General features: G+C 31.7%; 2 protein-coding genes, 1 long non-coding RNA gene and 1 pseudogene across 3 annotated transcripts; 2 read left to right on the forward strand and 2 right to left on the reverse strand.

The window, feature by feature from the left end:
* Window positions 1-666: 666 nt before the first annotated feature.
* On the reverse strand, window positions 667-2,181 carry LOC125848832 (HMG1/2-like protein). Its single transcript, XM_049528771.1, has 8 exons — window positions 2,054-2,181; window positions 1,909-1,954; window positions 1,676-1,777; window positions 1,523-1,580; window positions 1,378-1,422; window positions 1,176-1,256; window positions 996-1,082; window positions 667-913 (listed from the first exon to the last, which is right to left on the reverse strand). Exons 2-8 carry the CDS (start codon window positions 1,944-1,946, stop codon window positions 899-901), a joined length of 426 nt encoding a protein of 141 aa, XP_049384728.1. The 5' UTR covers window positions 1,947-1,954; window positions 2,054-2,181; the 3' UTR covers window positions 667-898.
* On the forward strand, window positions 981-1,392 carry LOC125848833 (uncharacterized). Its single transcript, XR_007444560.1, has 2 exons — window positions 981-1,086; window positions 1,179-1,392. It is a non-coding gene; the product is annotated as an uncharacterized LOC125848833 (long non-coding RNA).
* A 4,496-nt stretch (window positions 2,182-6,677) lies between the features above and the next one.
* LOC125849083 (protein GET1) lies at window positions 6,678-11,053 on the forward strand. The gene is made up of 7 exons (XM_049529089.1): window positions 6,678-6,939; window positions 7,222-7,301; window positions 7,887-7,957; window positions 10,030-10,100; window positions 10,182-10,263; window positions 10,499-10,548; window positions 10,785-11,053. The coding sequence occupies exons 1-7, from the start codon at window positions 6,832-6,834 to the stop codon at window positions 10,854-10,856; spliced, it is 534 nt and encodes a 177-aa protein (XP_049385046.1). The 5' UTR covers window positions 6,678-6,831; the 3' UTR covers window positions 10,857-11,053.
* Window positions 11,054-12,169: 1,116 nt separating this feature from the next.
* Window positions 12,170-15,490, reverse strand: LOC125848436 (putative protease Do-like 14; annotated as a pseudogene).
* Between the last annotated feature and the right edge of the window lie 6,244 nt (window positions 15,491-21,734).

Consider the following 21,734-nt stretch of genomic DNA (forward strand, 5'->3'; position numbering starts at 1 on the left):
GTCTTGGACATGCCAGTATGGATGCAGATTTAGTTTAACGATACAGGGACTGATGCTTCTAAGAAATTGTTTTATTGAAGATGTCATTTTCTTTCCCTCGAGTTCCCGATCATTTGGATGGGACTCGATATTCAATTAATACACCAACTAGATGAACATTTGTCATCATATTGGAGAGAAGACTAGAATACGAATAATTGGTCAACTGAGAAGGATATGATAAGGAAATGGTCCAATATGCCAAAAGGAACGATACAAGCAAATAATAGACACATGAACCACTGCACAAGAAATGGAATATTTTAATGCTAGGATTCAAATGGCTGGCGATATTGAAAAACTTGATAAATTACATATTATTCTATCTGTCACACACGTTAATTCACAACTAGATAACTACACTCTTGAAGAATCGCATAGGAGTTTGTTAAATTAATAACCGCGTGTTCTGATCGACTATAGTATTCAATTTCCTATTGTCCAACAATGTGGACTCACATGGAAACGGACTTGAAGAGAATCAGATCGGGACCCAAACACCATGAAGAAAATTAGCAGAAAGTTACCGTTGAAACAATACAACAAAACGAAAACAATAAAGATATTTTGCAGCAAACCATTAGCATAATCAACTGAAATGTATACTAGTACTAGCAACAAAAGGAATTCCCAAGCTAAATTTTTCATTAACACCAACATAATAGAGAAATTACATAAACTACTTGAGCTTTCAAGGCAAGTCATCTGAATTTCACTTTCTGTCCAAACTAAACCCCCAAAGAACAAAAACTAAAAAAAATGTAAAAAAGAGGGCATCTATTTATCAAGGGAAGGACTGATAGCAATTCCTACATGAACTTTTCCACCATTTTCTGGATTTCAACAGCCTACTGATTGTTTAATCATCATCCTCCTGTGAAAGCATGATTAACAGTCATCAATAAGACTACAAAATCATCAAACTAATAGATGATATTAGACTCATAAATACAAACCTCTTCACTTCCATCATCGTCCTCATCATCATCATGTACCTCAGACTTGGACTTGTCAGATTCCTCATCATCAGCATCACCAGCAGCCTGTGTTGCATCAGATTAAAATTAAAAATTTAAAACGAAAAAAAGCAGAGCATGAACACACTATGGTTACATTAGCAAGAATATAGTATTTACCAGTTTTTTGTTATATGCATCCATGTTCTTTTGGTACTCAGCCTTCCTCTTCTCAGCCTTGGCTTGGTAAGGTGCTTTCTCCTAAAACAAGTTAACAAACAAAGCTGAACTTCAGTACATAATTCGATTGAAGACAAAACGCATTAAGTCAAAAGTCAATTTGAATAGAACTTTTCTGTATATGATTGAGGCTTATACTCACTTCATCTGACAACTGTTTCCACTTGTCTCCCCCAGCTTTGCCAACCTACAATTCAGTGAACAAAAATCAATTAAGCAAAAGGTCAAAACACAAAAACCGACAGATGCTGCTGGAAATCGGGATCTACTTAGGGTAAACTACTCACAACAGCAACAGATTTGTTGTTTGGGTGCTTCTCCTTGTAGGTCTTCCTGAACTCCTCCCTTCATTCATCAAAACAAACGAACACCGTTCAGTATATCTACCTTAAACACTTAAAACGCATAAATCACAAAACACACAACAATTAGATAAATACATGAAAACGAAGAAGGCACTTGGAGGCCTCTTAGGCTTGTTTGGATCCTTAGCAGCGTTCTTCGCTTTCTTACTCTCAGTAGCCTTCTTCCTTACACCAAGCCTGTAACAATTCATCAAATTTTAACAACACGAATCGAACAAATTCTCACATAGAAACACCACAAAAACCTAGATCTGAAACCGTAAACACGAATTGAATCAAAATTACAACTAAAACAGAGTCAAACTCACTTGGTATCAGCTTTAGCCTTTGATTTAGCTCCTTTCATGATGAAACCTGCAACGAAAACACGAAAACCGTTGAGAATCGGTGCTGAACCGGCGGAAAAAGGTGAAAACTCGACCGAGTCAGTGAGCAAAGCGCCGTAGGGTTTACCTCTAGAGAGAGTAGAAACAGAGAGATATTATTCGTTTGTGTGGATTTGGTGCGTTGCTTTGTGTGTGTTGAGTTGTGAGTGGGAAAGGGCTCTATATGAAGGAGAGAGAGAGATGACAAGGGCTCTTCGCGTTGAGGGACTCTAAAAGAATTTTGCCTCTAAAAAATCGAATCGGAGATGATTTGGGCGGGATTTCGAAAATTCTTTTGCCACGTCATCGATCCGTGTGAATGTGTGTAATTGGATATAGTTCTCTTCTCTTTTGAGATATTTTGGGTTTTGGGCGTTGTGTTTTCTCTGTGTTTCTCAGAGGGAGGATCCTGGCCGTTGATGGGGAATGATTGAGGAAGTTTACGGACACGTGGAGGGATCTTGGGAGTTTGGGGTTTTTGGTAATTTAGCACACACGTGTAGTGGTTTAGTGGTGGAATGACGAAGTTAACCTTTTGTGTTATGACGGTTCTGTGAAGGGGCGGCGTGGGTATATTAAACAAATCTAGACAAATGGAATCATTGATGACGGATCGCGAGTGGGAGGGTGATTTGGTCAATTCACGAGATGAAAGAATCTCTTCTTTAGTTTCTTCTTGCAATTATTTTTAAGAAAAAAAGTCAATAAGATATTTTTGTCTCATTTTCATTCTTGTAATTGCAAAAAAAAACATTGAGAGAGATGTGTGAGCAATTATGTTATAAGAGGTAGGATTACAATAATATATCCCGTGAAATTTTATTAAGTGAGGTTTAGGTGGGTAGGATGTACACATACTTTGTTACTATCGAATAGAGTAGAAATATTATTTTCGAAAGACCCTCGCTTCAAGTGCGTCAAACTTAAGTAAAAGAAGAATAATTAATACAAAGGATTGTTATATAATGAACAAATAATATGAGAATTGTTTTTAGTGATTACATATTGTAAGGATATTTTTTGTATTTACTATTTAGATACTTTTATCGACATATTAATACAATTTCATTTGAACCGAATAATTTATCATTTCTTATTTAACTTATAATTTTCTATTTGTTTTTTTTTTATATTTTATCAATCTCGAAATAATTAGATAATATTCTTATCTCCAACAAAGAAAAAGAATAAAAATCAACAAAAATAAATATAATAATAACGTATTCAGTGAAATTTCATAAATGAAGTATGAGAACCAGAGACTATAGTGTACACAAACTTTACTAGTACTTCATGGAGGTGGAGAAGTTGTTTTAAAAAAACCTTAAATCAAGAGTAGCAAATCAAAGTACAAAGAAGAAGAGAACTCTTTAGAAAACATAGCAAATAAGGAGTACTCGGGGCGGAACTAAGAATTTAGCAAATCAAAGTACAGAGAAGAAGAGAACTCTTTAGTAAACATAGCAACTAAGGAGTACTCAGGGACGGAGCCAAGAATTTCACAAAGGTTATTAATATTTCATGGAGATAGAGAGATTGTTTTAAAAAGACCTTAAATCAAGAGTAGCAAATAAAAGTACAAAGAAGAAAAGAACTCTTTATAATACATAGCAACTAAGGAGTACTCAAGGGCGGAGCTAGGAATTTAGCAAATCAAAGTACAAAGAAGAAGAGAACTATTTAGAAAACATAACAACTAAGGAGTAGTCAGGGACAAAGTCAGAAATTTCACAAAGGGTGTCCAAATAACACTATAAAAATTCTTTTCAAAAAGTAAAACTAGTGAGATTCAAACACTTCCTCTTTCCAAGGAGGTGAAACCATTGGGGTACAATAGCTTGTTATGCTAAAGATGTTCAAAATACGTTATTAATCATTGTGTGTATTATTTTACTTGTATATATAATATTTTTTCCGACACAAGGAATGTCCAATTGGACACCCTGACTACCACGTGACTTCACCACTAAGAGTACTAACAAAGAAAGCAATGTCAAACCTACTATCAATCAGTAAAAACAAATAAAACAAAATAATGTTACACAATATTTTACTATGAATACTATAAAGAGTAATTTACATATGTATTGGTATAATGAATGTCATTGTTTTATTACTATAAAGAGAAGTAAAATATACTATAAAAAATTAATTATTAAGAAATCAAGCCACTTTTATGACTAATTGTTATATTGACTAGTTATAACTTAAAAGTGTATTACTATATATAATAAGTGGGAATATCTACTACTTAGCACACGATAAGTGTTGGATGATATGTGCTTCATAGTGTTGTATATTCTTCTTTTATGGTTGTACTTTTGAAATTTATATTATTGGACAATAATAGGTGGGAATATCTACTACTTAGCACATGACAAATGTTGGATGATATGTGCTTCATAGTGTTGTACATTCTTCATTTATGGTTGTACCTTTAAAATTTATATTATTGGACAATTTAACATCATTAATTACCTACTACTTTATTAGCCAAAAAAGTTTGACCTCATTTGGGTCCATTTATTATTTATATGTTTTCAATTTTCAATATATGTTGTCTATCTAATTCTTTTTTCCAACCTTTTATTTTAAACTTCTTGAAATTTAATTACATATTTATTACTCTCTCTATGCACTTTTAATTGTTATGATTTCCTTTTTAGAGTCAAACTATAAGAATTTTAACTAATATTTTACAATGTGTTTTTTCATCATATTCATAGGCAAAAAATTACAATTTATAGTACTTTTTGTATAGATTTTGCATATTTAATTTTTTTTTTTTAAATATCGAATTAATACAATCTGATTTAACTTTGAAAATTAGTCAAATGGACTTTCAAAAAGCGCAACATGACAAATACAAGTGGACGGAGAGAGTATATTTTAGCTACAAAATATATTAGAGGTACAATTTTTTTTAAAATTTTTATTGCGTTGACTCTTGAAATCTTATCATTGTCATATGAATTTGAACAAATTATATATTATTAAAAGTTACATAAAAGATGCTATAAATCACAATAATTAGCAGTTTAATTTTTTTTAAAATCATATAAGAAATTTGGTTGACTAATTGGAACAGAATAAGTAACATGTACTATTTGAAAATTACGTCAAAATTTCTAGAATTCACAATAAATTAACAACTGAAAATATTTATGATTATTCACGTGAATTGAAACACGAGTAGCCTATATTATTCAAAACTAACGCAAAAATACTATAAATCACAACAATTTAATAACTTCAAATATATTTTTAAGAAAACATATAAAAAATCTACTGATCTTCAAATTCCATTTATATCACATAAATTAAAACAAAAAAATTAATATTTATTGGGCCCGTGTTGGCACGGGCACCAAATATCTATATATATGTGTCACAAATGGAAAAGTCTCAATCAAGGAAGCAACATATATCATTTACAAATTTCTTAAAAAGCATTAAAAATTACAATAATTACCAATTTAAAATATTTAAAAGCTATATAAATCCAAGAATTTCAGGGGGCACTAGCACGAGCAAAAATTNCAAAACTAACGCAAAAATACTATAAATCACAACAATTTAATAACTTCAAATATATTTTTAAGAAAACATATAAAAAATCTACTGATCTTCAAATTCCATTTATATCACATAAATTAAAACAAAAAAATTAATATTTATTGGGCCCGTGCTGGCATGGGCACCAAATATCTATATATATGTGTCACAAATGGAAAAGTCCCAATCAAGGAAGCAACATATATTATTTACAAATGACTTAAAAAGCATTAAAAATTACAATAATTACCAATTTAAAATATTTAAAAGCTATATAATACAATACGTTGACTCTGAGAATTCTATCATGCTCACATATATTGGGACAGAAAAAATAACACATATCATTTTAAAATTACCAAAAAAGTATTATAAATAATAATAATTAACAACTTAAAATATTTGAAAGACATTTTAAAAGGGTTAATTTTGTAATTTTATCCATATCACATAAATTAGGACAAAGTAACCAGTAATGTACGTTATTTGAAAGTTACATAAAAATATCATAAATCACAATAATTAATAACTTAAATATTTTTTTAAAAATATGAAAAATTGGATGACTCTCCAAATTTCATTTATGTCACATAAATTGAGACAACAAAAATAACATATATTGGGTCCATTTTAATTTATTTGTCTTATTTTTTATTTTATTTTATATTTAAAAGTTGCGTAAAAATACTATAAATCATTTTAATTTATTTTTCTTATTTTTTATTTTATTTTATATTTAAAAGTTGCGTAAAAATACTATAAATCATGATAATTGACAATATAAAATATGTTTTGAAAAAAAAATACAAAAAATTCCACTGATTCTTGAAGTGAATCTATCGTAAAAATACTATAAATCATGATAATTGACAACATAAAATATTTCAAAAATGTTGTATGTGGGTAGTCTTATTATGCCTTAAATAACGTCAAAGAAAGTACATATTTGTGATAAAAAAAACTTATTCCTTTATCCACACAAACAATCGTTTCAAAAACTCGATTATTAGCCCCAAACCATACCATTTATATTATTGAGCCTGTGCATATCTAGTTTTTATATATATAAAAAGAAAAAAACGAGGAGCATAATTACTTTAGTTTCAAATATTTTTGATAATTTTTTTTTTATCCTTTTTTTAAAAAAGAAAAGGAGAATAGAGAGAAAGATTAAAAAAAAAGCTGGAGAGTCCAAGCTCATATTGGTCCCAAAGGAGACGAAGACGAAGCTGATACGGCCATACAGATCGGAAAATCCTGAATAGATTAGCAGAAAAGAGCGGTTCGGACGGAAAATCAGCAGAGACGAAAATGGAAGAATCAACGGCGAACTTAGAGAGATCGGTAGCCGCGCCGATGATATTCATCATGGTCTTAGCTTTGCAGTTCCTTTCTCGACTTTTCGAAATCAATAAAAAGGTTAGTTTCTCATCATTTCTGATGTTAATTTTCGGCTTACGTTAATTCCACAATGAATCTATATGAATTTCATAGATGTTTTAATCTTAATTTTGATTTGGTGGAATAGTTGCTTTTAAATCTCCATCGCTGTTTCAACGATTGATTAATTCAATGTGGAGGACTTGAGCCAATTCGCTTTGTTCTATTCAATTATAGATATTTTAATGTGTTATTGAATACTTTCCTGGTTCGCCATTGATTTTGATTTTGTTTTATGATATGATATGTTAAATGTTTCAGAAAGGGTCTACGAGTTCAGAAGATATGCAGTTGCGCGCAGAAATCAAACAGCTGCTAAAGGAGGCAAGTGCCTTGTCACAGTAAGTGAGCTTCACAATTTTTTGACAATGATGCATGATGGTGTTTGGGCCAACTTGAGCTCATACCTCAATTAATCAACTAGGCACCTGCTATCTACCACAATTAATCAACTAGGCACCTACTATCTCGTCTACCACTAGCACAAGTATGTGGTAACTTTGTCTACCAAGGTTTAGACATATGAAAAAGTCGCCTAGTCGTTTTTGTCTTTGCTAGGATTTGAATCCTGAAAAATGTACTGTCTGTCACAGTTTCAGTGACTGTTAGGCCACAACTCACATGTAGTATTGGTCATAACTATTCATCTTTTCTTTGTACGTCAAAGTATCCTAAACAAAATTTCGTTATGTTTTCTTTGTTGTGATTTTTCAAAACTATCCCTGTTAGTAGAGTTACTTACTGTAGTTATACTTGATAGATAAGTACTTATTGATAAGTTAGTAACAGGTAATTAAAATAGGAAGTGGAGTCTTCAAGACACTACACGATAATTTTCTCTTTTCATATAATAAATAAAACTGATCTTGTCATTATGGAAGTTCAATGATATGGAAAATATGATTATGCCTTCACGTGTATTTCAGGCCTTCAACATTTGCACAAGCTGCAAAACTGAGGAGGTTAGCTACAGCCAAGGAGAAGGAACTTGCAAAAAGTATGGCTTGTATTCTATCTTCTTTAGCATAGTTCCTGCTGTATTCGTAATCCATATCTAGAATAGACTAACACTATAGTTGTAGGCCTCATGGCTCGTAGAGCGATAGATTATTTGTGAGTCCTACTTTCATCTTCTCTTTTGAACCTTGACTCAAAATGATTAGAAGTTTGCAGCTTTAATGACTATTGGAATAGACATGCCTGTGCTGCCATGGCTTGACATAGTAACTTTTGGAAGGAATATTGGACTTGCCTTCTGTCTTTTCTCCACTAACTTGCTGCCAGGGACAATTTCTTGACCCACTTAATAAAGTGGTTCTTCTTCCATGATTGTGCCCAGATTTATACTGCCTCTAGTATAGACAAGAGATACATTCATTATGCCCCATCCCACCAAATTACATTTATGATGAAAAGAATCACCTCGAGAGAGCTAATGATGTTTTATCAATAGCATTACTAAGCATAGAACAAGCATTCTGTGATGGAGTTCCAAAATGAATGTGAATTTCTCCAGTGTACTCAGATTACCATCACTAGAGAACCATGAGATGAATGAAGACCTGGAAATAGTTGGAAGCACATTAGTCTGTGCCAAACTGCCAATGTTATGATGATTCAAATCGTTTTTAGTACTTTTGCTATTGAATGCCTGGATTGAGCTGAATGCAAGAGTAAAAAAATTGTGTTTTGAGGCTTATTGTAGAGGAACAAGGTGCACATAATAACTCTTTCACCTGAACATGACTTCTTCTTAGTATTGCCCTGTCCTATCCTATTCTAGCATAGAAGGAATTTAAGCTTGCATAGAGATATCAAGCTAATTGATATTTTGGGGAGATCTCAGTGAAAGGGGTCTCAGTGGCTGTACTCCTTTCAAAGGACTGTGTGTTTGGAGCCTGTGAATGTTGGAGCTCATGGACCAAATGCAGATGCCTACCATGAGGAACTTAAACAGCTCAACCTTTAAAGTTGCCTCAACAGGAAATTTCTACAATATTCTGATAGTTGAAGTTTTCTTCCAGTAGCTGGACTAAATAAACCAAGTCTGTCTCCTCCTTATAGTTAGACTTATGAGAAGTTGTGGTTAGTGCTTGTCTTTTGCAAATTACTGGCTTTATGTAACCATACATATTCAAGCAGAAACACATACAAAGCACAGATTAATATGCTGACTCTTCCTTGTTAATAAGCACAAATTTTGTGGATACTTTGATCAAACATCAAGTTTAGCATGAATAGCTCCTTCAGAGAAGTAAATTCTTTGGATGACATTCTTGGAAAGGCATTGTGTTTTGGATTCTGATTTTTCTAGGAGAAAAAACTGTCAATTTGCGATCCTTCATTGGAAGTTGTAAAACATAAGCTACAATGCTACCAAATGGATTGATCCAAAGGAAGGAAGAGAAAAATCCACAATTTATTACTGAAAAAATACACTTCCCTTAATTTGAAAATAATAATAAAAAGACTCTATAGGGATGCCTTGTGTTGAACTTAAACAAGTTAATCAGAGATAGGAATGCTGAAATAGTAATATTAGTGGTCTTGAGATCTACAAGCAAGTAAATTTGGTAGTCAGGATGGGTAAATCATGGATTTAAATCACTAATGTAGGTTTGCCAGATTGAGGAAATTTATGTAACAGACTACTTTTCAAACTTGAAGGTGGCTTTCTAGTCTGGTAATGCGACTAGCTATGTTCCAAAGTATATCACCTCCCTATCTAGTGCTCTCCTCTATGTTGATATTTCTTTCTCGTCATTTTGTCTTATTCACTTGTAAGTTATTTACAGCACATACAAACTAGTTGATATTGAGGTTTAGGTATGTTTGTATGCTTAACGTACAAACTAGAGAATTTTTAGTGTTAGAAAACTTAACATATTGGACTGGAATGGAACGGGTCCAAATGAAGTGAAATTGGTAGTGAGGATAAATCATACTATCGTCAACCAGCTGGGGATTGAGGCATATAACTTATTGTTGTTGTTGGTGTTCTCTTTATAGCATATGCTATTTGGATGAAACTTATCAATAAATTTAATTTGTCCTCATCCTCTGATGCAGATCAAGAAATTCACAACAAAGAGGCGAAATTGTCACATGATTCATACACAAAAGGCCTAACTATTTTTCAGGTATGCATTGGATTCACTTAGTGATTTTTACAAGCTTCCTTTAAGCTGTAAGATGCTTATTTACCCCCCTTAGTCACACAGGTCTTGACATACTTCTTGTTGATTATCTGGTTTTGGCGTATTCCTGTGGCTTCCATATCTAAGCAGCTCGTACAGCCTTTTGGTAATACTTCTGATTCCTAGATTAGTGAGCTGTAGTAGCCATACCTACACGACATTTTGTGACCATTATGTATGCTTTAAATATTGTTTACCCATTTACCAATTTGCTTTGCTCGTCTTCCATTGTGATTTATGATATATTGCTTTCACCGACTTTTAGGGAGATCCTTGTTCTTGTTTCCATAGATAGTTATCTTCCTGTGACATACTGATCTATTGTTCTTCCACTTCTGCAGGCAAGATGTTGTCTTGGCGAGCTGGAGGTCCTGCCAATGAAAATGTTATGGTAATGATTAGGCGCCATTGTTTCTCTACTGTCATTTATTCTTTTAGGGGAAATAGTGACTGAAAATAGAGCATTCCTGTAAGGGGGAGGGTAGGTCTTGGGTTTGACACTCTGAAGGTAGAGCCAGCACTTGTGCAACATACATATCACATCAAAGCAGCAGCTCCTGCATTTTTCCAAAGTTGTTTGTCTTTTGGTTGAATGACATTTTAATAGTTTGTTTAATGCACTTGCAGGTGGGGATTATTCCGTGGTTGATACTGTCTACTAGAGTTGGCAAATCTATCAGCCGAAGAATATTCAAGTAGGAGGAGAAAGTAGAAGTGACATCAGTGAACCCGTACCATTTTTTTTTAACATTCCTTTCGTTATCTATCTTATTTTCTTACTGATTCATTGAGATTTGTAAATTGAATGTGCTATACCTCTGTAAGAAGTACCCTGTTCTTTTTCTATAAGTAGGAACAAATGTGATGAGTTAGATGTCATTTTTGAAAGGAGTGCTACTATACAGCTTATCTTGGTTTTGAAAAAAGCAAATGCAGTTGGGTTTTTTGAGGTATAAATTTGTAGAGTTCATGAAGTGGATCTGTGAAATAATAGTGCGCGCATTTGGTATACAAAAGAAGTTTTTTTTTTTTGTGATCGTCATGACTTGCATGATCACTTCTGCCTTTTGGTTTCTAGTGTCACTTCTATTGTTTATGTTTATTATGGATCTTGGTCTTGTTTATTGGCGTTATTTTCCCAGTTCTCAAACAATAGAAAATACAAACCGAGGAAAGGGAAAAGAAAACACATTTGATTGTCAAATGGCTGGAAAATTGTAGCAGTCAATAAACCATTTTGATAGAGCAGCTAAATTACCCAAACAAAAAAAAAACTCATGACTACATGTACATGTACTCCACCCTTCCTCTTCCGCAAAAAACCTAGAAAGAACTAGCTAAATTAGTTATGCATAGTTAATCATCTTTTATTAGTATATAATTAACTATGACATTGTAATTTATTCCACTTGTTTGTCTTATGTACTAACTTATAAATGTTTAACTTTTATTTTTAAAAAAATGATTAAATCAATTTGGAGTACACCTAATTTAAATGCATTTACTTAACCTGTTAACTTTTCAAGGGCGAATAAAGGAACCAAATAACCTACCAATAAAGTTTTGAAATAATTTCAAAGACCTTATTTTAAATTTGACTATATAATACCAAGTTTTCATTGCTCGAGAGGGGACAAGGGTGTATCCGATAGAGAATTTTTGTAGCTTTTTTAAATAATAGGGAATTTTTAGAGATTATGATATTTTAAGTTGTGTATTTATATAATTTTTCCTTGTTTTAAATCACTACTTCATTCTCTTTTTATTACTCACTTTATTGTGGTGAGTTTTATTTGCTAGCTTCTTATAACCTAATTAAGTATTGATGAAACTTGTAATTTGGTATATTCTGTTATTTGTTTGGATGAAAAGAACTATAGCCATTTTCCAATAATTGACAAGCATTTTTTAGGTGTTAGGAACTGATTTTACAATTAATCAGTTCATGTGTTTTTTTCCTTTTCATGAAAATGACTTAAACTTCCTTAAAAATATTGAAAAATATAAATATATAATACTAAAATGAACGATAAAAATAGAATAAAGAGGTAATTTACAAAAGATATTACGGATAAAATAGCAAAAAGCTTAAATCAAATCAAAAGTGTCTAGAAACTATACCATCGTAAGTTGAAGATGACCAACTTATGATTCTTTTTGATTGATTTTACCTCATAAGCCAATACTTTTTGTATTTACCAACAAATACATAGATAAGCCAAAAATGACTTACTATAAGATAATTTGGTAAACTACTAACTAGATTTTCTATGGTGTTATACTAATGCAACAAAATGCTTGGAGAACATCCCATTGCAAGAAGTGTTTCCCAAAAAGTCGATTGTATTTTGGGGCCAAACTGCTTACTACTCTATCTGCAAACATCACCAAAAATATAGCGCAAAATTAGCTATGCTTTAACTGACAAGACATGTTATGAAGTCCAAGCATTATATAACCATTACCTGCAACCCTTAAGATGTAACTATTCTTGAATGTCATCGTTCCTCCCAAAGTGGCCAGCTGAAATAACGAATATTTTATAAGACACTGAGAATGAAGATAAATCATCACGAAGAAAGGAAAAAATGATACCTGTATAATTTATCTGACGTGAACTCCTCCACCACCATGCTAAGATGTACAGGAACATCATGACTTGTTCTTATCACAACCAACTCCACAGATTCTCCAACATTATTCCACATGTTTTCGAATAACTAATGACAAAAAGCACACATATTAGAATCAGTTTGCATCCTGCATTGCAATGATAAGACACAAAGCAAGTACAAAAGATGGACTACAACGATAAAAATGAACATGCTCAGTTGCTCACAGAGCGATACAACCATAAGGAGCCCACAAACTTGTGAAGAAGCAATTGCCATACTCTAAACAATAACAAGAAAGGTAATATACCTCTAAGAAACTCTGAATTCTTTTTCCACCAAACTGAATTATAACATCATTATGTTTTATTCCAGCAGAAGAACCAGGTAGGACCTGTTGAACCCGTTTTATCCAGCAATTAGTAACAAAGATTTAACTAATTTCAACTAACAACATACATGGTTGAACAGAGTAACTTTTAATAACAGAAGTTCATAACAACCTGCGCGAAAAAGTTGCAACTACGTTGTTTACTACTTTGGTATAATTGATGATGTTTGCCATTCTTTTACACTTCTCCTATTTCCTACATCAAATTCGCGTTATTACTTATCTTTTGCTTTTGTAGCATGTTCAAAATTTCAGCATTTAGAAATTAAAATGAAGTATTTTTCTTTATGCGCATGAGTTAACATGGGCAGCGAGGATTCATAGGGCCAACTCCAACTAGTTTGGGATTGATGTGTGTAGTTGTTGTATTTCTTTATGCATATCATATACAAACGGGCACCTGATCACTGCATCCAAATCTTGCCTATTCTACCCTGGTGCTATAATGTGCCTACTTAATTCAGCAACTATAAAGTATAGGGACATCAATACCATCAAAAGAACGATTTCCCACAAAAAAAGCTGTAATAATATATAGAGCATACCTCTTCAACAATGACACCTTTCAAGACATCAGGGAACTTTGAAATAATTAATATTTCCAGAATTCGTAGGTGAGCTGCATAAAGGTTAGTTACTTCCATCCCAAGCCAAGGTCGATGTGATTGTCTATGATACAAATAAAACCTTAAGATTAGTACCAGGTATTTGTGATTAGATTTTCTATAAAAGTCTAAACGCTCTTCACTTTTCTTCATTACATTTGAAACAGAGGTCCATTACGGATATGAGATTCAAGCACATTACTGACAATTGCAAAGAGAAAAATGGACATATCAAGCAAACTATAAAGGCAAAGATCCGGAGCGTACCTATATTTCTTATAATGCTCCCACCATATGGAAGCTATATTGATTGGCAAGAATGCAATAGAGCTTGGATCATAAAAGCAGATATCAATGACTTCTCCATAGCGGTTAATAAGTGGCCCCCCTATACCGCACTACAATAACAAGGAAATAGCCCTGAATTAGCAAAATAAACAAAGTGACTAACTACCAAAGTAAGAGATAAATGTCAGAGGGATTTTCTTTAAAAAATTGTGAAAGTGAGTTACTCTCATAATATTGCAAGTTGCCTTGAGAAGCTCTTTACACTCAAAGTCATCTTCGCAGCGATCAATGCTACAAGGATCAACCATAAAAATAATTGAGATTGAGTCTCAATAACAAACGTGACAATTAAGTATGCAATAAAGTAAAAGTCAAAATGAAAACACCAACCAGAATTCACCAAGAGCAGCCGTGATATCATATGGCTTCGCATAAAAACGTCCAAGTGCAATAACAATATCTCCAGGAATAAGATTAAATGAATTTGAATGTGGACAAAGTTGAAATGACTTATACTCCGGAGTTGGCTCGAATCAATCGTGATAGAATCGCTTAAATGAGCCAGGGATGCAATTGGAAGTGGTGTGTCTTGATTGAATCTTTACGGCAAAAACATTGTAGTGGAGGTCATTTGACTCGATTTGACCCTCAAATGATCTTCCATCAAATAGGTGCACGATAACCTAAATAAATAGATATCAAATAATCTAGCAAGAGTTTGGTAAGAAATGACATAAAGAAGATCGCCAATGATCAAGAGATTAACAAATACTAATTTGATTAAAGAAATTATTAGACAAATTTGACAACGGGATAAAAATAAATCACCAACCTTGATATTATCCACTATAGAATTTCCACTCGTGGAACACCTAAAGGGACTTGCAGAGGTTAATATTACGCTATAACTTTCCACACTTTCTATGATAGTCCCAGAACATTCAAATATCTCCTTTTCCCCTGACAATGAACATAAAAATAACAACAGGTAAAATGCTAACAAAAGTTAGAACTAAAAACTAATAGAAGTGGGAAAAAAATTAAATCTCAAAAGCAATAAAGAAACAAAAATATTGAAGGACAACAAATAAGAGAAAAGAAATAAAACTATCAAGAATAAATACCTGAGTATGATTTAAGACTGACAACAGATGTGGAAACTTTTAAAGCAGCCCTCTTCGTGTAAACATCTAAATGAATATTTTGAGGATTCAAATAAAATTCCTGTTCTGTTCGACTCAACTTTATTGGTTCACTTACAAAGTCAGAACCTACATAATTTCCAACAAACAACATATGAAAATGAATTTTGATACCAATATGTTAGGAATTTTTTTATGAAACTCACTGTACTGAGCCTCCTTTGGCTCCCTCTTCCACGGAGTAAAAGCTTCCACCCACTTCCTTTTGAAACAATCAAAAGTCATAATTTACCTTAAAAAAAATCATTTTACTCTGACAACCATTTCAATGATTAAAATCAAATAAACATTAATATGCAATCAAATTAGCATTTAACGATAATCTGATTTCAACACCTCTAAATATTCAACTTAAATTGTACCAAATCATATCAAGCACTCTCCTGTATCACCACATCAATATAAGGGTTATTAATACATAGTTAAAGACAAAACTACCATTAATACACCACACCAAACAGTGAATATAATTAATCAGCATAACGTTAGGGTTTATACAATGCTATTTTGAAGGTATATATCAATGAAAGTTAACGCTAGGGTTTATACATTGCTATTTTGAAACAAAGGCGACTTGAACCAGATACGAAGTAGGAGTCACTCCACCACAATTCTTGGTAGTTTAATTAGTTATTAACTTAGGTCAAATCAATATTTGTGGCTTTGTGCTCATAAGGAAGAATCCAGACAAAAAATATGGATGAAAATAAAAAAGAATTGGGAAAAAAGAAAAATCACATAAATACCCATCATCAAAGAAGGCTCTCAAATATCAAACATGATCTTATACCAGACTGAAAGTTGGCAGAAAAATGTGCACCACGTACAAGAAAATGTATATTTATTCATTCAAGGTAAATAGGATATTAAGTTTATATGGTAAGCGGATATATTGTGATAAAAAAAAAAAAAAGGTCTTGTAGGCCTAATACCTTAGGGTTGGCGGAGCTACGTAGACACAGGGGACGACCCTCGAATATTTTCATAAAAAAATTATACAGTGTATATAAAAAATAATATACTCTTATGCCAAATTTAATATACCGTACATAAATATGATTTAAAAGTAAAGAAAAATGTAAATCTATAACCTTATTCATCAATAACTCTACTTTAATTTAAAAACTAGAATACTAACAAAATTATGCTAATGAAAAAATAAATATAAAATAATAATACGAAAAATCACATGGAATCACATGAAGCAAAGGTCGAGAATGAGAAGAAAATGAAATATAATTAATATAAAATAAAATATATATTTTTAGAAAATTTTAAAATAATAAAAATAAATTAAAACAAAAAAAAGAAATAAAAAGAAAAAATTAAAAATTAATCAGCTTGTAATTACACCATGTTATTACCAGCAATTCACTACCCCTCCTTGAGAATTGGAAAATGTAATTACCTCATGTTAATTACACTTAATTACCTACAGACCCAGTAATTACATGGTCAACCAAACATGTCAAACAATATAATTACACCGAATTACACTAAATCCAATTACTAGTGCGACTTTCTAAACATGCTCTAAGAAAAAATTGCTTAAATACTTATTGTCATAATCTCTGAAATTCCTTACCATTTTAATTTTCTTACAAAAATCTCTTTTTTCATTCTCTCTCTCCTAATCTCAGAGACATCCCATATCATTACTTATCATTTGATATATAAGTAATAATTATGATATATAACTATGACAAATTTCATTATAGTGTAGTACCCAATACATATATCCACTGTTATTTATCTAAAAAGCTATGTATTTGAAAATTAATATATCTAATAATAGAGTATAGATCAATGTATCTGACAACAGAGGAATGTATTCGACACAATAAAATTTTAAGTATTGCATCGTTTGCAATGTGTTCAACAATAGAGGAATTTATCCGTGAAAACCAATGTATCTAATAACAGAGTAGAGATCCCAATATCCGATAATGGAGGATTGTATATGACGCAACAAAAGCTTAAATAATGTATAGTTTGAAATGCATCCGATAATAGAGAAATGTATTTGCGAGCAAGACCAATGTATCCGACAACAGAGAAATGTAAACGCAAGCGATGGAAAATAAGAGATTTTTGTATTTGAAGAAATTTATGAGATATGATATTATTTGCCCAAAAGGTATGAGATTTCTCTAAATTACACTTAAATTAATGCTTGTCTGGGATCACAATACATATTAAAGAAAATATTTATAAAAATTATTTTTCGAAAGAAAAAATACACATCAATGTCCTATTTGCTCGTCTTCTTACTTCTTTTACTGCCTAAGCCCCTTAAACCCTTCGAACAAATATGGCATAATGTCGAATATTAGTAAAAAATAATGATTTCCTCTTTTGAAATAGCAGAAGCAGTTCAAAGAGAGACCGCTTAACACTATTTTATTTTATTCATATTTAAGAAGTAATTTAGACTTTAACTACTCAATTTTACCTTTCAATATGATATTAATTTTCCTTTTCTTTCAGAATTTTTCTTTTCTTTAGTGTCTTAAACGTACTAATCTAAATTCTTTTAATACTACAGGATTTGAAAGATAGTGTCCAATGGTAGTGTTGATACCACACTAGTTGTGCTTGAGATGCTGAGATTATACAATGGTTGTAAGTTAGTTGTATGGGTTATTACAATTAGATTTTTGGCTAACGGGAACATTTGGAAACATTTAGAACTGCTTTATGTGTGAGTAGTCATGGATTGTTACTAACTACGACTCATCTATCTTACAAATACTTCCTACTAAATTGAAGTCATGAGGTTAGATCTAATTATTTTTCAGCTGGTTAATATAGTTTATGAAAAGTTGACGCAGATCAATCGTTGATATAATCCCTTAGACGAGTCATAGATGCAATTGGAAGTGGTGTGTTAGATTGAATCTTTATGGCAGTAACATTATAGTGAGAGTCACATGACTCGATTTGACCATCAAATGGTCTTCTATCAAATAGGTGCACAATTAGCTAAATAAATAGTTATAATTAATAAATAGTTTGATAAAATTTTAGTAAGAAATGACAAAGACATGATCACCAATAATCAAGAGATTAACAAATATTAATTTGGTTAAATAAATTATTAGACAAGTTTGAAAACATAATAATAATAAAACACTAATTTTGATATTATTCGATATAAATTTTTTACTCGTGAAACATAGTATGTTTGACTATACTATGGTTGGTCAAAAAATATTTTTCTATGGTAAACAAGTTTTTAAAAATACGAAAAATGACTCATCTAATAAAGATAGAGAAAACAAATGCATTGTTCTCCAAAGTCCAAACCATTCCAATCACCCCTCATCCGATGAACCACCCCATTTGACACAATTTTTTTTTTTAAAATTCTATTCCAATCACGCACACCCAATTTTTTTTTTTAAAAATAAATTGGCCTTTTTTGCCCCACCAACCTACCACCCCTACCCTCGACCACCTGCTCCTAACCCAATGTATAGTGATCGAGAGAAAAAAAATTGAATATCTCTGTAGTTTAAAGGTTGAAGAACGATTTTCCTCAAATTTTTTTAACCTCTGTAGATTTTCAGCTTCTCTTTAGCGTAAGGAAAGAGTAACGTATAGGTGTTGGGGTCAGTTCGTGTACGTATACGTATTTTATGTAAAATGTATGTACTATGTATTGTGAATGAGAAAGTTGGGTTAGGCTGAAATTGGTGTTGTGCTGTTTTTTAAGAGGTATTTGGGCTAAAAAAATTGGTTGAAAATGGGGTGTGTGGTTAGAATTGAATTTAAGATTTAGCCAATTAAATTATAGTTATAGCCATTTGGAGTTTAAAACGTAGCCAAAGTAAATTAATTGGTAAATCGGTTAAAAATTAAATAAGACAAATTAATATTTATTTATTAATTAACAAGTTTCTTAATCTTAACAAAATAAAATAATTAATTTAATTATAAGCTAATCAACCAAAAAAGATAATCTATTAATTATATTAAACTAATTAACAAAATATTTAGTCAAAAATAAAATCTTTTGAGATGATTTCTGAATATTTATAAAAAGTATAATTCATATTAATATATTATAAATATAGAAATATATGCATTATTTGAATATGACAAAATTACTTTTAACGGATTAATAATATTTTGAATTTTTTAAAAGCTAATTATTTCAAAAAAAAATTAAATGCAAGGTGAAACCGATTCAGATTGGGAATGCCCCAACTGCAAGGAGAAGGTGAAAGAAATGGGAGATGTCCCACAACATTGGGACATATGTGAGAAGAAAAAAAGGTAAATAATACAAGTCATTTTTTAATAAAATTAAGCATTACAAGTTACATTTAAACCCTAAATCCTAACTAAATATTTTAATTTGACAGAATAACAAAGCAAAGGTAGATGAGGCAGCTGCCCGAGCTAAGAAGAACAAAAGATCATCTAAGAAGTGAGAAACGATCAAGAAAAGGAAAGGGAGAAAGGCTACGTCTATTACAAAAAGCAATGAAACAATATGACATAATATCGAATATTAACCAAAAAAAATATGATTTCCTCTTCTGAAATAGCAAAAACAGTTCATGGCTAGAGGGGAACAGTTGGAACTGCTTTATGTGTGAGTAGTGATAAATTGTTACTAACTACGACTCATATATCTTATAAAGACTTCCTATTAAATTGTTGTCAGAAGGTTAGATCTAACTATTTTTCAATCGATTAACGTAGTTTATGAAAAGTTGGCTCAGATCAATCATTGATAGAATCACTTAAATGAGCCACATATGCGATTAGAAGTGGTTTGTTTGATTGAATCCTTATGACAATTTATAGTGAAAGTCATATAACTCGATTTGACCATCAAATGGTCTTTCATCAAATAGGTGCACAATAACCTAAATAAATAGTTATAATCAAGAAATAATCTAGTAGAATTTTGGAAATAAATGACGTACAGAGAATCACCACCCCGATCTTGACCCCATCCTTCAAATTTATTATTACACATATCGATCCTCTACTCCTTTAAATTTTTTCTTACACAAATCGATCCCCTCTATTTTTTTCTTACCCAAATAGATCTCCAAATTTTTTCTTACCCAGACCGATCCCCCACTACATCCTACGTGACATTTTGTTAATGCAGGTTAAAAGATATGAATGGTTGTGAATAGGTTGAACTTAACAATGGTGATTCACTGTTAGATGTGTGTTGGATGGCTTGTGCAACCTACCAACCAATTTTTTTTCTAATTATAAGTATAAGTATAATTATAATTTAATTGTACTATTGATAATTGTATAGAGAAAATTTAATTTCACCCATATATGATTTTGTGTTTAGATTTTAATAAATAGAAATATTTTTTTAAAAAATAAGGGCATGAAAAAAGAAAATCGAAGAGAATATTTCTATGAAAGCAAATACAATGTTTAGATAGTTAAATAACTAAACTAGTAAAATTCCTCATATAATAAATAATTAAATACTACTCGAACAACATATTTAAATGCTGGTCTTGGATCATACTACATATTAAAATATTTATAAAAATTTCCTTCCTAAAAGTTCACTTCCTAAACATGGCAAAGAAATACACCTCGTCTTCTCCCTTCTTTTTTTTCTTCTTCTTGCCTAAAGCCCTAAACCTTTGAACGCATAATGTCTAACTGAAGTAAGAAAAAACAAACTATCTCCCTCCTCTGAAATAGAAGCCGCAGTTCAAGGAGAAGCCATAAATACTATTTCATTCTCTTCATTCTTAAGGAGAAACCCACATCTTTTAATTATGGTAAACATTTTCTGAGTTACTTTTAATTTCTTCAATTTTTATTCTTTCTTTTTAGTGTCTTAAATGGGTGTATTAATACAAATGTGTTTTGATATTATAGGATACCACACTAAGTGTGATGGAGATGCTGCAGTTGTACGATAGATCTAAGCCAGTGGTATGGGCTGTTAGAGTTAGATACGTGTCTAAAACAAGACATTTGGAAACATTTGGAACCATTTTCTCTGTGATTAGTGAAGGATTGTTACTCACTGCTGCTCATTTATTTCCATAATCTTTCTATGAAATTGATGTTAGGAGGTTAGATGGACCTAATTTTCAGTCAGCTACTCTAGTTATGAAAAGCCGAAATGGGATGTTTTGTTACTACAGGTCATAGATATGAATGATTGCCAATATGTTGGACTGAACAATAGTGATTCATTGTCGGTGGGTCAACCTTTATTGCATATAGGAAATTCTAAAAATTTTGTGGGTTCGTTTTTGACGGGTAAAGTTGCCTTTGAATGTAAAGGCAACATCAAAATACCTACGATCAATTTAACTTGCAAAGATTATACACCTACTGCCTTAAAGACTTGTAATGCCCCAGAAAATTTTGGTAATAAATGACGTACAGAGAATCACCACCCCAATCTTGACCTCCATCCTTCAATTTTTTTATTAGACAGATCGATCCCTTATTCCTTAAAATTTTTTTTTTTA

The sequence above is a fragment of the Solanum stenotomum genome, chromosome 12 (assembly GCF_019186545.1).
Source record: "Solanum stenotomum isolate F172 chromosome 12, ASM1918654v1, whole genome shotgun sequence".
Lineage (NCBI taxonomy): Eukaryota > Viridiplantae > Streptophyta > Magnoliopsida > Solanales > Solanaceae > Solanum > Solanum stenotomum.

Bases quoted from the DNA above. Each gene is read 5' to 3' on its own strand.
- LOC125849083 (XM_049529089.1), top strand. From the start codon at position 6,832: ATGGAAGAATCAACGGCGAACTTAGAGAGATCGGTAGCCGCGCCGATG. The intron at 7,302-7,886 runs GTAAGTGAGCTT...CGTGTATTTCAG, and splicing joins GAGGCAAGTGCCTTGTCACA to GCCTTCAACATTTGCACAAG. The intron at 10,264-10,498 runs GTAATACTTCTG...CCACTTCTGCAG, and splicing joins GCAGCTCGTACAGCCTTTTG to GCAAGATGTTGTCTTGGCGA.
- LOC125848832 (XM_049528771.1), bottom strand. From the start codon at position 1,946: ATGAAAGGAGCTAAATCAAAGGCTAAAGCTGATACCAA. The intron at 1,423-1,522 runs GTGAGTAGTTTA...ACTGAATTGTAG, and splicing joins ACAACAAATCTGTTGCTGTT to GTTGGCAAAGCTGGGGGAGA. The intron at 1,083-1,175 runs GTAAATACTATA...GATGCAACACAG, and splicing joins ATGCATATAACAAAAAACTG to GCTGCTGGTGATGCTGATGA.